Source organism: Aegilops tauschii, chromosome 1, assembly GCF_002575655.3.
Source record: "Aegilops tauschii subsp. strangulata cultivar AL8/78 chromosome 1, Aet v6.0, whole genome shotgun sequence".
Classification (NCBI taxonomy): domain Eukaryota; kingdom Viridiplantae; phylum Streptophyta; class Magnoliopsida; order Poales; family Poaceae; genus Aegilops; species Aegilops tauschii.
The window spans coordinates 341,875,282-341,891,352 of record NC_053035.3 but is presented as its reverse complement, the minus strand read 5'-3'; the positions used below and the strand labels follow the sequence as shown (position 1 = coordinate 341,891,352).

The window sequence follows — 16,071 nt, the reverse complement described above, 5'->3', positions numbered from 1 at the left end:
GCAAAGCGCTCAAAATCCTCATCATCCTATTTCTTGGATCGTTTAGGAGGAAAAGGCATGGGTTTCTGAACCCAAGGTTCTCTTTCTTTACCATGTTTCCTAGCAACAAAGTCTCTCTTATCATAACGTTGATTCTTTGATTGTGGGTTATCAAGATCAACAGCAGGTTCAATTTCTACATCATTGTCATTACTAGGTTGAGCATCATCATGAACATCATCATTAACATTTTCACTAGGTTCATGTTCATTACCAGATTGTGTTTCAGCATCAGAAATAGATATATCATTTGGATTCTCAGGTGGTTCAGCAATAGGTTCACTAGAAGTATGCAAAGTCCTATCATTTTTCTTCTTCTTCCTTTTAGAAGCACTAGGTGAATCATATTATTTCTCTGAGAATCTTGCTCAATTCTCTTAGGGTGGTCTTCAGGATACAAAGGTTCCTGAGTCATTTTACCAGTTCTAGTAGCCACTCTAACAGCATAATCATTTTTCTTACTATTCAATTCATTGAGCAAATTATTCTGAGCTTTAAGCACTTGTTCTACTTGAGTGGTAACCATAGAAGCATGTTTGCTAATGAGTTTAAGTTCACCTTTAACATTAGCCATATACTCACCCAAGTGCTCAATCATATAAGCATTTTTTTTAATTGTCTACCAAAATAAGCTTTGAAATCTTCTTGCTTAACCATAAAGTTATCAAACTCATCCAAGCATTGGCTAGCAATTTTACTAGGAGGGATTTCAGCTTTATCATATCTATAGAGAGAATTTACCTTTACTACCTGTGTCGGGTTATCAAGACCATGAGTTTCTTCAACAGGCGGTAGATTAAGACCATGTATTTCTTCAATAGGAGGTAAATTCTTAACATCTTCAGCTTTAATACCTTTTTCTTTCATAGATTTCTTTGCCTCTTGCATATCTTCAGGACTGAGAAATAGAACACCTCACTTCTTCGGAGTTGGTTTAGGAATAGGCTCAGGAATTGGCTCAGTAATTGGCTCAGGAAGTGTCCAATTATTTTCATTTGTCAACATATTATTCAATAGAATTTTAGCTTCATCCGGTGTTCTTTCCCTGAAAACGGAACCAGCACAACTATCCAGGTAATCTCTGGAAGCATCGGTTAGTCCATTATAAAAGATATCAAGTATTTCATTTTTCTTGAGAGGATGATCAGGCAAAGCATTAAGTAACTTGAGAAGCCTCCCCCAAGCTTGTGGGAGACTCTCTTCTTCAATTTGCACAAAGTTGTATATTTCCCTCAAAGCAGCTTGTTTCTTATGAGCAGGGAAATATTTAGCAGAGAAGTAATAAATCATATCCTGGGGACTACGCACACAACCAGGATCAACAAAATTAAACCATATCTTAGCATCACCCTTTAATGAGAACGGAAATATTTTAAGGATATAAAGATAGCGAGATTTCCCATCATTAGTAAACAGAGTGGCTATATCATTTAATTTAGTAAGATGTGCCACAACAGTTTCAGATTCATAGCCATGAAAAGGATCAGATTCAACCCAAGTAATTATATCAGGATCAACAGATAATTCATAATCCTTATCAGTAACACAGATAGGTGAAGTAGCAAAAGCAGGGACAGGTTTCATTCTATCATTAAGAGATTGCTGCTTCCATTTAGCTAATAACCTCTTGAGTTCATATCTATCTTTGCAAGCTAAAATAGCTAAAGTAGCTTCTTTATGAAAAACATAACCCTCAGGAATAATAGGCAAGTCTTCGTCATCACTTTCATCAATATTATCAGTTTCAATATTTTCTTTCTCTCTAGCCCTAGCAATTTGTTCATCAAGAAATTCACCAAGTGGCACAGTGGTATCAAGCATAGAAGTAGTTTCATCATACGTATCATGCATAGCAGAAGTGGCATCATCAATAACATGCGACATATCAGAACGAATAGCAGAAGCAGGTTTAGGTGTCGCAAGCTTACTCAAAACAGAAGGTGAATCAAGTGCAGAGCTAGATGGCAGTTCCTTACCTCCCCTCGTAGTTGAGGGATAAATTGTTGTCTTAGCGTCTTTCAAGTTCTTCATAGTGACCAGCAGATATAAATCCCAAGTGACTCAAAGAATAGAGCTATGCTCCCCGGCAACGGCGCCAGAAAATAGTCTTGATAACCCACAAGTATAGGGGATCGCAACAGTTTTCGAGGGTAGAGTATTCAACCCAAATTTATTGATTCGACACAAGGGGAGCCAAAGAATATTCTCAAGTATTAGCAGCTGAGTTGTCAATTGAACCACACCTGGATAACTTAATATTTGCATCAAAATATTTAGTAGCAAAGTAATATGATAGTAGTGGTAACGGTAATAAAAGTAACGGTGGCAAAAGTAATATTTTTGATGTTTTATAGTGATTGTAACAGTAGCAACGGAAAAGTAAATAAGCGAAGAACAATATGTGAAAAGCTCGTAGGCATTGGATTGGTGATGCAGAATTATGCCGGATGCGGTTCATCATGTAACAATCATAACATAGGGTGACACAGAATAGCTCCAATTCATCAATGTAATGTAGGCATGTATTCCTAATATAGTCATACGTGCTTATGGAAAAGAACTTGCATGACTTCTTTTGTCCTACCCTCCCGTGGCAGCGGGGTCATAATGGAAACTAAGGGATATTAAGGCCTCCTTTTAATAGAGTACTGGAACAAAGCATTAGCACATAGTGAATACATGAACTCCTCAAACTATGGTCATCACCGGGAGTGGTCCCGATTATTGTCACTTCGGGGTTGCCGGATCATAACACATAGTAGGTGACTATAGACTTGCAAGATAGGATCAAGAACTCACATATATTCAAGAAAACATGATAGGTTCAGATCTGAAATCTTGGCACTCGGGCCCTAGTGACAAGCATTAAGCATAGCAAAGTCATAGCAACATCAATCTCAGAACATAGTGGATACTAGGGATCAAACCCTAACAAAACTAACTCGGTTACATGATAGATCTCATCCAACCCATCACCGTCCAGCAAGCCTGCGATGGAATTACTCACGCACGGCGGTGAGCATCATGAAATTGGTGATGGAGGATGGTTGATGATGATGATGGCGACGAATCCCCCTCTCTGGAGCCCCAAACGGACTCCAGATCAGCCCTCCCGAGAGGTTTTAGGGCTTGGCGGCGGCTCCGTATCGTAAAACGCGATGAATCCTTCCCCTTTGATTTTTTTTCTCCCCAAAAGCAAATATATAGAGTTGGAGTTGAGGTTGGAGGAGCTCAAGGGGGCCCACGAGGTAGGGGGCGCGCCCCCACCCTCGTGGCTAGGGTGTGGGCCCCCTGGTCTTCATCTTTTGCAAGGATTTTTTATTATTTCCAAATAGACGTTCCGTGGAGTTTCAGGTCATTCCGAGAACTTTTGTTTCTGCACATAAATAACACCATGGAAAGTCTGCTGAAAACAGTGCCAGTCCGGGTTAGTTCCATTCAAATCATGCAAGTTAGAGTCCAAAACAGGGGCAAAAGTGTTTGGAAAAGTAGATACGACGGAGACGTATCAAAAGACATCAAGCTCATGTTGGTGAATGGGTATCCGGCTCCGACTCCGACAATCACTCCGAAAGAAGTTATCACTCCGACTCCGAATATACTCAAGATGAAGGTGTTTCCGGTCTAGCACTTGTGTCAACCAACTCCTACGACATATTTGACTCACCAAATGAAGGAATTGGAAGATGGTTCATGGCCAAAGGTCCAAAGGTAACACATGCCGAGTATGTTGATTTCAATAGTGATGAAGATGATTTGCTAGGTGATGATGATTTACTTGTTGACAACTCTAGTGATGAAGACTATGATGAAACGTGAATTAAACATGCTAATCAAGATAAAATGAATGACGATGATAAGGAGATTGAGCGTCTAACTAAAGAACTAAACACTCTTAAGTTAGCTCATGAAACTACCTTGGAAAATCATCGAGAACTTTTAAAGACTCATGATAAGCTACGCTTTGAAAATCTCAACCTTGAGCAAGAGCATGAGTTTTTAAAGGCAATCAATGATGATCTTCGCAAGAAAAGTTCTTCTTACATTGCCAAGTGTTGATTCTTGTCTACTTACATGCCACAAGTTAAATCTAGCAACAAGAACAAGAAAGATGCTTCATCTAGTAGTAACAACAATCATGCTAAATCCAATGTTGTTGCTTCTAGTAATTCTCTTGATTCCACTAATGATTCTCTTAGCCAAGTTACACTTGAGCAAGAAAATAGCTTATTGAAGGGAATTATAGAGAAAGGTGTTTACAAGAGCCTTGCCGGAAGTAAGCAATTTGAGGAAATTGTACGCAAGCAAGGAAGACACCGGAAGAATCAAGGTGTTGTTTTTGAACGAAAGTTCAATGCCAATGGAGTTGAGTGGGAAGAAGATCAATACCCCAAGACGAAGTTTGTTCCTCAACAAGAGAAGTATGATCCTACTTCTTTCAAAGGGACACAAGCTCAAGATGATCTTCCACCACAAGACCACAAGCAAGAAGGCAAGGACAAGCTTCAAGAGGAAATTGATGCATTTGAAGAAGCACCTAAGGCCTTGGTCAAGTGGGTTCCCAAGACTACATCAAGTTCTACTTCATCAAGTGCAACTACAACTCCAAGGATTCCCATCAAGATGGTGTGGATCCAGAAGAAGAAGAACTAGAAAGTTCTTGAGGGTGACTCTGCCAACATACTTCACTCTTATCATTTTGGCGAGGACAAGTGCAAACAACTTCCATATCTTGCACTAGTTCAAGGAGTCAAAAACCCTCTTGTTGGTAAGACAAGGGACAAGGTAACTCAATGCATTCATGGACATCATCTTGTGTATGCATCACTCTATGTCTATGGATATCCTTGTTTGTTCCTTGTGGGACTAACCCATGTAGGTATTGAAAGTGCAACTCACTCCAAAGGATTGCTCCAAATGATCTACATCAACATTGAGCATCTACATCTTCAACACCTACATGAAGTCATCACCAACAAAACCCAAGGTTAGTTAATCCCTCTTAGGGGGGATATCACATCTAGGGGGAGCTTTACTCTAATAAATTGAGCTAAAGCAACTCTAATGGTGTGAACACAACAATGCTTTATGTAAAAGTAATAACCCCACTTGTGCTTAAACGATGAGTATGACCTATGATCAAATGATCTCATTTGACTCCTAAGTCAATATACTCATATATAGATAACCTAGTCATCGCCAAATTGCTTGATAGATGCTAGAGTGTTTGTGCATGCTTTGTCACATATTTCATTTGCCATTTTATTGTGTGAGCATGTTGGTTGCATATTTTACTCATTTGAGGACATCCATTTGTTGTTTTGATTGTTTGGCTCTTTCTCTTTTGCCAAATGGATGGACGAGAATGCCTAAGAACTCCCTCTAGCTATCTATGCTTTTCTCATCTCAAACTCTATTCATGCTACATCACAAAGTTTGATCAAGTCAGATTCGAACCACTCTGTGTGAGGAGCACTCGGAGTTCCCGATTCGTCATAGACTTAAACCTCCAAAACCTCTTTGTGCATCTCGGTCTGACCGATTCATCCTTTTCGGTCCTACCGAGTCACTAAGATGATCTAGGGTTTTCAATCTCGGTGCAACCGATTAGAACTTTTTGGTCACACCGAGTTGCTGTAACTGCTTGCAGTTTTGCATCTCGGTGCCACCGAGTCATTCCACTCGGTCACACCGACAGGGTCAGGTTATATATACCGACGGGCCAAATTTTGGAAATTTATTCGAACCTCCTCGCCCGCGCGTAACCTACTCTGCCTCCTCGGGTCTCCGGATCGTCCTCTCGTCGCCAGCGACCTCCGGCCGCTGGTCTCCGCCGCCGTTGCCGCGGTAGCAAGTTCGTCGCCGAACTAGGGTACGAACTTGAACTTTGTGCTAATCCTTAACTCCGATTCTTAGCACATTGCTTTGCCATGATTCTTGCCACGATTGAAATCATCCTGTCCAGCGAAAACATCCTGTAGATTAGTTTTGATTTGAAAATTTAGGGTTAGGTCTCCGCTGAATTCATCTCGGACCGACCGAGTTGTAGAAATCGGTCTCACCGATTTTGGCTTAGGCCAGAGCACATGCGTTTTCGGTCTGACCGAAAATTGCAAATTGGTGTGACCGAGTTCGATTCTCTGTGAAACCCTAGGAGTCTCGGTACCACCAAACTGTGACTCGGTCTGACCGAGTTCACTAGTTTAGGTTCCAAAAGCTGCTTCGGTATCACCGAGTTTACAAATCGGTAGATCCGAAATGCTTTCTGTGAAGAACTAAAACTAAGTTTTTAAGTCATCCTTTTTGCAAAAACTCTTGTACTTTGTGATGCTCATCTACTCTACCTCATATATAACCTATTCACAGGGTCTGCTGTCAGAGTATTTGCAGAGATGTCTGACCAGAGTGATAGTCAGAACAGGTCTAAGCAACAGGTGCAGATGAGTGAGGGCTCAGATCCTTCTAGTAGCTATGATGAAGGCAGCAGGAGCACTCCAAGCAACCTGCCAAAGGCTGCTACCAGGACAAGGAAGAAGAGAACTTCTGACTCTGAGGATGAAGATTATGTGGTAGTTGAAGATGAAGCCACTTCAAAGAAGAAAGTGCTGAAGAAAGAGTATGGCTCAGCTGCTGCAACTAAGCCAGGTCTGAAAACAAAGGCTCCAGCAAGAAGACAGCCCATGTCTAAGCCAAGAAAAGTTGCCACAGGTGAAACTATGAAGTTCACATTGAGTCTGAAGAAGAGGCAGCTGGTGAAGATAAGAAGAAGAAGAGGGCAAGAACCACTACTACCAGAGTTCTTGGCAAGCCCTCAATGAGGAAAGATTCTGAAGAGGAAGAGGAAGAGGATGCTGCACCAGCACCCAAATCACAGAAGCTTATGGGAGATGCAATCAAATTAGGGGTTGCTCCATCTAAGCCCAAAGCTGCTCCCAAGGCTGCTGCTCCAGCTCCAAAGCCAAAACCCAAGAGAAGCACTAGGAATATACCTGCAGAAGAGAAGAACAAGGCCCCAGTGCCTCAAGCTGCTGAAGAACAAGATGATGATTCTGTTGTGTTGAGGAAGCTGAAACCCAAGATCCCTGACCACACTGATGCACACCCAGTTGCAGAGAACATGAAGATCAGGAAGGATGCAGGATTGAGACTATGGAGACAGTCTGATCCATATGCTATCAGGAGAAGGACTGCTGTGGACTATAGGTTTCACACTAAGGAACAACAGGACTTCTATGAGACTATTTTGCTTGACAAGAAGCCCATTGTGTGATATGAGACTATTTTGTTTCACACTAAGGAGAATGAGGATCACTTCCCTGGTGTGCTTGATAGCTTCAAGGCATGTGGAGTGGACACTTTTGTTGCCCAAAAGCTCACCAAGTGGAATGATGAGCTCATCATGCAATTCTACTCCACTGCCCACTTCTATCCAGATGGAAGGATAGTATGGATGTCTGAGGGTACTAGGTACCAGTCTACAGTTGATGAGTGGGCCAAGCTTATAAATGCTCCTGAGGAACATGAGGATGACTTGGATATTTATGCAAAGAAGAAGAAAGACCACAACACTATGGCCAACATGTACAAAGAGATCCCAGATGCTGCCTTGGATACACATAAGTTTGGATCAGTTCACTGTCTGTTGTTTGGTCTGCCAACCATAAACTAGATCTTAAGGCACACACTGCTACCCAAGTCAGGTGATCACAAGATGATCAGAGGACATGCCATCAACTTGTTGCATATATTTGATGTCCCACAGAAGTTCAAAGTCATGAGTTTGATTGTTGAGACAATCAAGAGGACTGCTGCTGACCAGAAGAGGAGTTGTGGGTATGCCCCACACATTCAGGAGCTCATCAACTCAAAGAGGGGCACAGGAACATATCTTTTTGACTAGGAGCACCTGCCCATCTACCCTGAATTTGAAGATAACACAGTAGTGATGAATGAAAATGAACCATCTTCAGCTCAAGCACATGAGAAGAGAGAGAAGGCTAAGGCTGAGAAGGCTGCAAAGATGCCAACTGTGGAAGAGGCATCTCAGGTATTCTTGAAGAGCCAGCAAGACCAGCTTGGATATCTGATCCAATCCACCCTGAGGATTGAGAAGGGCTTGGCCACCCTGACCAAGAACCAGGAGAGTCTGGAGAGGATCATTGTGCAGAAATTCTATGACCTTGATGTCAAGGTAACAGAGATCCAAACCTCAGTTGAGCAACTTCAGGAGGAAGCTGAGGAGAAGAAGGGCAAGTCTACCATAGATGCTTTTGCCAGAGCGCCCAGAGGACAGAGATCTGCTGCAGTGCCAGTGATAGACACTAGAGCTACAGCATCAGCACCAGCAGCCACAGCTCCAGTTCCACCTCCAGCAGCTACTCCACCAGCTCCAACTACTTCATTAGAAGTTTTCATTCTTGGAGTTCCCTCAACACCACCTCCCAAAGATCAAGCCCGAGAGTCGTTTAGCACTATGCATTTCTGAACTTTTTGGTAACTTGTTGCCAAAGGGGTAGAAAAATGTATAGATCATAGGCTTCGAGAGAGAGAGAGTGTTGGTTTTTATCTCTCTTTGCACTTATTTGGTTTGGTTTGAAACTTTATTGTGTGATTGTGTGAGCTACTTGTTTGATCATGTGTTTGATCATATGCTACCCTTAATGCTTGTTGGATGATATTATCTCTTATATTCTAGATGATCATTCACTTGTTTTTGTGATGAGTGCATGCTTTAACTTCTATCATTTTGAGCGCTCCACCAAGATGTATGTGACATGGAAGAGTAACCCATGATCCTAATCGATTGTGCATTTGCATTCAAAAGCAAATTTTAAATAATGCACAAATTTAGGGGGAGCTCTTGCTTATCACATACCTCTCAAAGCGACGATGTTTTTCAATCTTACTTATCATTTGTCGAAGTTTTGATCTATATGTTGTCATCAATAACCAAAAAGGGGGAGATTGAAAGTGCAACTATCCCTGGGTGGTTTTGGTAATTCCTAACAACATATAGCTCATTGAGCTAATGCTATTCCAAGATAAATATTTCAGGAAAGCTCAATGGTTGGCATGGCATCGATTAGAAAGTGGACCCTTCAAAATGCTAAGGACAAAAATTGGCTCAAGCTCAAAGCACAATACTCTACATTTTCTATTTTAGTGATCCAAGATCACATTGAGTCTATAGGAAAAGCCAATACTATTAAGAAGGGATGAGGTGTTGCTTAATGAGGTTCTTGCTCAAAATGCTTAGTTATATGCTCCAAAACCCTCCACTACTTTCTCATATCCTCATATGTCCCAAACCAAATATCCAACTCGGCCCCACCGATTCTTTCTATCCGGAGCCACCGAGTTCAGTTGACATAGCCACTGCCAGAAACCCTAGTCTTTTCAGTCTCACCGATAGGGATCTCGGTCTCACCAAGATGGGATTGTAATCTCTCTGTTTCCCTTCGTAACGTTTCAGTCAAACCGAGATGAGCGATCGGTCCCACCGAGATTGCAATGCAAACTCTCTGTTTCCCTTTCGTAACGTTTCGGTCCAACCGAGATGAGCGAATCGGTCCCACCGAGTTTGCCTGACCAACTCTCTGTTTGTCTATTACCAAAATCGGTCTCACCGAGTTTCTGTAATTGGTCTTACCGAGATTACGTTATGCCCTAACCCTAATGATATCGGTCCCACCGAGTTGACATGTCGGTCCCACCGAAACGCCTAACAGTCACATTATGAACCAAATCGGTCTGACCGAGTTCTTTGAATCGGTCTTGCCGAGTTTGGTGATTTGTGTGTAACGGTTAGATTTTGTGTGGAGGCTATATATACCCCTCCACCCACTCTTCATTCATGGAGAGAACCATCAGAACATGCCAACACTTCCAATACATATTTTCTGAGAGAGAACCACCTACACTTGTGTTGAGGTCAAGATATTCCATTCCAACCACATAAACCTTGATCTCTAGCCTTCCCCAAGTTGCTTTCCACTCAAATCTTCTTTCCACCAAATCCAATCCTATGAGAGAGAGTTGAGTGTTGGGGAGACTATCATCAACACACCATTTGTTACTTCTTGGAGAGTGGTGTCTCCTAGTTTGGCTAGGTGTCACTTGGGAGCCTCCGTCAAGATTGTGTAGTTGAACCAAGGAGTTTGTAAGGGCAAGGAGATCGCCTACTTCGTGAAGATCTACCCTAGTGAGGCAAGTCCTTCGTGGGCGACGGCCATGGTGGGATAGACAAGGTTGCTTCTTCGTGGACCCTTCGTGGGTGGAGCCCTCCATGGACTCGCACAACTGTTAACCTTCATGGGTTGAAGTCTCCATCAACGTGGATGTACGATAGCACCACCTATCGGAACCACGGATAAAAAATCTCCGTGTCAACATTGCGTTTGCTCCCTCAATCTCCTCCCTTTACCTTCATATGCAATTGTTTTACATTCCGTTACTACACTCTTAGAATTGCATGTGTAGGTTGATTGCTTGACTTGTGCTAAGTTGCTAAAATCTGCCAAGAACTAAAATTGGGAAAAGGCTAGATTTTTATTTGGTCAAGTAGTCTAATCACCCCCCTCCTCTAGACATACTTTTGATCCTATAGTTGGCCAGCCACTCAGGGTGGAACACTTCCATGATGAAGACGGCCGCCAAAAGCTTGGCGACTTCTTCACCGATGGTTCTTCTCTTCTCCTCAGAGAAACGACGTAGGGGTTGGCAGACAGGCTTGGTGTCCTTGCGGACGTGGAGTTTGTGCTCGGCGTAGATACCCGGCATGTCCTTTGGGGTCCATGCGAAGATATGCCGATTCTCACGGAGGAAGTCGACGAGCTCGCCTTCCTATTTGATGTCGAGGCGGGTGCCCATGACAATGTACTTGCTGTAGCTGGGGTCTTCTTGGTTTAGCTTGACCTTCTTGGTCTCCTTGGAGGGATTGAACGAGGCCTCGTCGGACGGCTCCTCGGCAGGAACCGGCACGGCCGCCATCTTGTTGGCCAGGGCGACGATCCGGTCGAGCTGGCACCGCTCCTCGGCTATGACCAGCGACTCGGCCAGTCTGGCACCGTCTAGGGAGCACTCCAGGGACTTGCGGTAGTCGCTGGTGATGGTGATGAGGCCCTTCGGACCTAACAACTTCATCTTCAGACTGGCGTAGTGGGGGACTGCCATGAACTTGGTGAGTGCGGGCCGGCCCAGCAGCGCGTGATACGCCCTGGACAGATCCACCACCTTGAACCAGAGTGGCTCGCGTCGGAAGTGGTCGCTGGTGCCGAACAGGACGTCGAGCCGGATCCGGCCGATCGGGGAGCAGGAGAGGCCGGGAATGATTCCATGGAAGATCGTCCGCGTTGGCTCCAGGTCTTTGGCCTCAAGGCCGAGCTTGGTCATGGTGTCACGGTAGAGGATGTTGATGTTGTTGCCGCCGTCGATGAGGACCCGGGAGAACTTGCACGTGCGCCGAGGCGCGACAATGGTGGGGTTGAGGACGAGGGCGTAGCCACCCGGGTTCGGCATGACGGCCGGGTGGTCTTCCCGGGTCCAGGTGACCAGGCGATCCGACCAATGCATGTACTCCGGCTTGGCCGGGACGATGGTGTTCACCTCCTGCCGGAGCAGGCGTTCGCTATGCTTCTCGTTGCCAAGGCTGGTGAAGATGACGTAGGTCGAGTTCTAGTCGGGGTAGATGTCGTCGCGCATCGCTCCGCCTGCCAGGGACAGAGAAGGAGGAGGCGAAGGCGGCGGCCCCGCTTCCGGAGCCGGAGCCGGCGGGGGCGGGATGTCGCCCCTCATGATGCGCTTGGTGATGGCGCACTGCCGAAGCATGTGTGTGGACAGCCTCGCACCGCTGTGGTGCTTGCAGGGAGCGTCGAGCATCTCCTTGAAAGTCATGGTGGGTTGCCATGTCGTCTTGCCGGTTTGTCGGCGTTTGCAGCCGGCTCGGCCCCGGGCGCCTGTTCGGCGGCCGCGACGAGCCGGTTGTCGTAGCGCTGAGCCGGCCGGTCGGCCTTGAGCTTGTTGTTCTGTTGGTTGTGTTGTGGCCGGCTGCTCTCGCCGGCCGGCTTGGGAGGGGGAACCGGCTTTGCCTTGCCGGCTTCGTCGAGCGCCACCTGGATCTTCATGGCCGAGTCGGCGTTGGCGTACTTGTCCGCCATTGATACGTCTCCAACATATCTAGAATTTTTTATTGTTCCATGCTGTTATAGTATTAATCTTCGATGTTTTATAATCATTTTATAGTCATTTTATATCATTTTTTGGTACTAACCTATTGACATAGTGCCAAGTGCCACTTGCTGTTTTCTGCATGTTTTTTTACATCGCATGAAATCAATATCAGACGGAGTCCAAATAAAACGAAACTTCACGGAGATTTTTTATGGACCAGAAGACACATAATGGGCCCTGGCTGCGCCTAGGGGGTGCTCTGAGGAGAGCACAACCCACCAGGGCGCACTAGGAGGCACGGGCGCGCCCTGGTGGGTTGTGCCTACCTTGGGTGCCCCCCGGACCGCCTCTTTGCTCTATAAATACCCCAGTATTCCCAAAAACCTAGGGGAGTCGACGAAATATTGATCCAGCCGCCGCAGAGTCCAGAACCACCAGATCCAATCTAGACACCATCACGGATGGGGTTCACCACCTCCATTGGTGCCTCTCCGATGATGCGTGAGTAGTTCTTTGTAGACCTTCGGGTCCATAGTTAGTAGCTACATGGCTTCCTCTCTCTCGCTGGATACTCAATACAGTGGTCTCTTGGATATCCATATGATGTAACTCTTTTGCAGTGTGTTTGTTGGGATCTGATGAACTTTGAGTTTATGATCAGTTATATCTTTTTATATCCATGAAAGTATTTGAGTTTCTTTGATCTCTTTTATGCATGAACTCTTATAGCCTCGTATTTCTTATCCGATATTTTGGTTTTGTTTGGCCAACTTGATCTATTTATCTTGCAATGGGAAGAGGCGCTTTGTAGTGGGTTCGATCTTACGGTGCTTGATCCCAGTGACAGAAGGGGAACCGACATGTATGTATCGTTGCTACTAAGGATAAAACGATGGGGTCTATCTCCACATAGATAGATCTTGTCCACATCATGTCATCGTTCTTATTGCATTACTCCGTTTCTCCATGAACTTAATACAATAGATGCATGCTGGATAGCAGTCGATGTGTGGAGTAATAGTAGTAGATACAGGCAGGAGTCGGTCTACTAATCTTGGATGTGATGCCTGTGTAATGATCATTGCCTGGATATCGTCATGATTATTTGAAGTTCTATCAATTGCCCAACAGTAATTTGTTTACCCACCGTTTGCCATTTTTCTCGAGAGAAGCCACTAGTGAAACCTACAGCCCCCGGGTCTCTTTCTCATATATTTGCCTTTGCGGTCTACTTTTCCTTTGCATTTATTTTTAGATATATTAAACCAAAACACAAAAATACCTTGCTGCGTTTTATTCTTATTTATTTTATTTGGCGTTCGATCTATCAATCTACTACAATTTCCTCACGTCCATTTGCCCATCTTGGGGCGCCGCTACCCGAAAGGGATTGACAACCCCTTTTACACATCGGGTTGCGAGGATTTGTTATCTCTGTGCAGGGGCTATTTATGTTGTGTTGCTTGGTTCTCCTACTGGTTCGATAACCTTGGTTTCTTCACTGAGGGAAATACCTACCGTCGCCGTGCTGCATCATCCCTTCCTCTTTGGGGAAATACCGACATAGTCCTAGCCGACATTAAAAGGAATTTCTGGCACCGTTGCTGGGGAGGATCTTCAACATACACCAGGTTCCTAATCAGAAATCTCATCTCCTTGCAATTTACATTATTTCGCATTTGCCTCTCGTTTTCCTCTCCCCCACTTCACAAAAATTTGCCATTTTATTCGCCCCTCTTTTTCCGTTCGCCGTTTTTCTTGCCAGATCTGTTTTTGAGTGCAATCTTGTTGTGTAGTCATCATGACTTAAGAGAACACCAAGTTGTGTGATTTCTCAAATACCAACAACAATGATTTTATTGGCACTCCGATTGCTCCTCCCGTCACTAGTGCGGAGTCTTGTGATATTAATACTGCTTTGCTGAATCTTGTTATGAAAAATCAATTTTCCGGTACTCCTAATGAGGATGTCGCGTCCCATCTTGATACCTTCATGGAATTATGCAATATGCAAAAGAAAAAAGATGTGTACAATGATGTGGTGAAGATGAAACTATTTTCGTTTTCTTTCTGTGCTACTGCAAAAAATTGGTTTTCTTCTTTGCCTCGCAATAGTATCGATTCTTGAAATAAGTGCAAAGGTGCTTTTATCACTAAGTGTTTTCCGCCCGCAAAAATTATTTCCCTTAGAACCGAGATCATGAATTTCAAGCAACTTGAACATCAGCATGTTGCTAAGGAATTGCCCAACTCATGGGTTAAATTTTTGGATGATCATACAAAAATTTTATGCGGGATTGAATTTTGTTTCTCGTAATCTTTTAGATTCCGCCGTGGGTGGTACTTTTATGCAAATTACTTTGGGTGAAGCCACCAAATTGCTTGATAATATCATGGCAAATTATTCACACTGGCATACCGAAAGGGCTCCTACAAGTAAAAAAGTTAATTCGGTTGAAGAAATTTCTTCTTTGAGTGAAAAAGTTGAGGCTCTTATGAAATTGGTTGATAGTAAAAGTGCTCCTATCGATTTTAATGATATGCCTTTGTCTACTTTGATTGAGAAAAATAGTGATGCCATAGATGTGAATTTTATCTCTCGAAATAATTTGAATAACAATGCTTATAGAGGTAATTAATCCTAGGCCTTTTCCTAGTAATTCCTCTAATAATTATGGTAATTCCTATGGAAATAAATCTTACAATAATAATAGGAACACCTCTAATCTTGAGAATAATATTAAAGAATTTATCAACACGCAAAAAGTTTTCAACACTACCATGGAAGAAAATTTGAAAAAGATTGATGATTTGTCTAGAAGTGTTGATAGAATTTCGCATGATGTGTAAAATCTCAAGATGAAAATTTTTGTGCCTAAGGTTGATTATCAATTAATACTCTTTATGTTTCTATGGTTGAAAGTAAGAAAAGAACCGCTATGCTTAGAGCTAAAAGAGAATTTAAAAAAAGCGTTTTCTAGTGATTACTTTCACAAAAGTGATGAAGATCTTAAAATGATTGGTGTTTCTTCTATTGATTCCTTGTTTAGTAAAGTTAATATTGGTGAAAAAAGGACTGAAGAAGAGTCAACTTTAGTTAGAAGGCGTCCCGATGATTCGGAGGGTGAAAATCTTGTTGAGAAAATTGATAAAAGTGGGTTTGGAGAGGTCAAAACTTTAACTAGTGATGTGCCCACTCTTTTGGATTACAAAGACTTTCATTATGATAGTTGCTCTTTGATTGATTGTATTTATTTGTTGCAATCCATGATAAATTCACCCCATGCCTATGAACAAAATAAAGCTTTTACTAAACATATTGTTGATGCTATGATGAAAGCTTTTGAAGAAAAATTGGAATTAGAAGTTTCAATTCCTAGAAAATTGCATGATGAATGGGAACCTACTATCAAAGTCAAGATTAAAAATTATGAGTGTTTTGCTTTGTGTGACTTGGGTGCTAGTGTTTCTACAATTCCAAAATCTTTATGTGATGTGCTTGGTATTACCGATATTGAATCGTGTTCTTTGAATTTGCTCTTGGAGGATTCCACTATTAAAAAGCCTATCGGAAGAATTAATGATGTTCTTATTCTTGCAAATACGAATTATGTGCCCATAAATTTTATTGTTCTTGATATTGATTGCAATCCGTCTTGTCCAATTATTCTTGGTAGACCGTTTTTACGCACTGTCGGTGCCGTGATCGATATGAAAGAAGGCAATATCAAGTTCCAATATCCTTTGAGGAAGGGTATGGAACACTTTACTAGAACAAGAATTAGGCCACCTTATGAATCAATCATGAGGGCATCTTATGGATCTAGAACCAAGGATGACAAAACTTAGATCATTGCTTTATTC

The 16,071-nt window shown here is 43.1% G+C and overlaps 1 protein-coding gene across 1 annotated transcript; it reads right to left on the bottom strand.

Moving 5' to 3' along the window:
• Window positions 1-10,881: 10,881 nt before the first annotated feature.
• Window positions 10,882-11,556, bottom strand: LOC109756834 (uncharacterized). The gene has a single exon (XM_020315676.1). The coding sequence runs from the start codon at window positions 11,554-11,556 to the stop codon at window positions 10,882-10,884; it is 675 nt and encodes a 224-aa protein (XP_020171265.1).
• Between the last annotated feature and the right edge of the window lie 4,515 nt (window positions 11,557-16,071).

Bases quoted from the DNA above. Each gene is read 5' to 3' on its own strand.
- LOC109756834 (XM_020315676.1), bottom strand. From the start codon at position 11,556: ATGCCGAACCCGGGTGGCTACGCCCTCGTCCTCAACCCCACCATTGTC.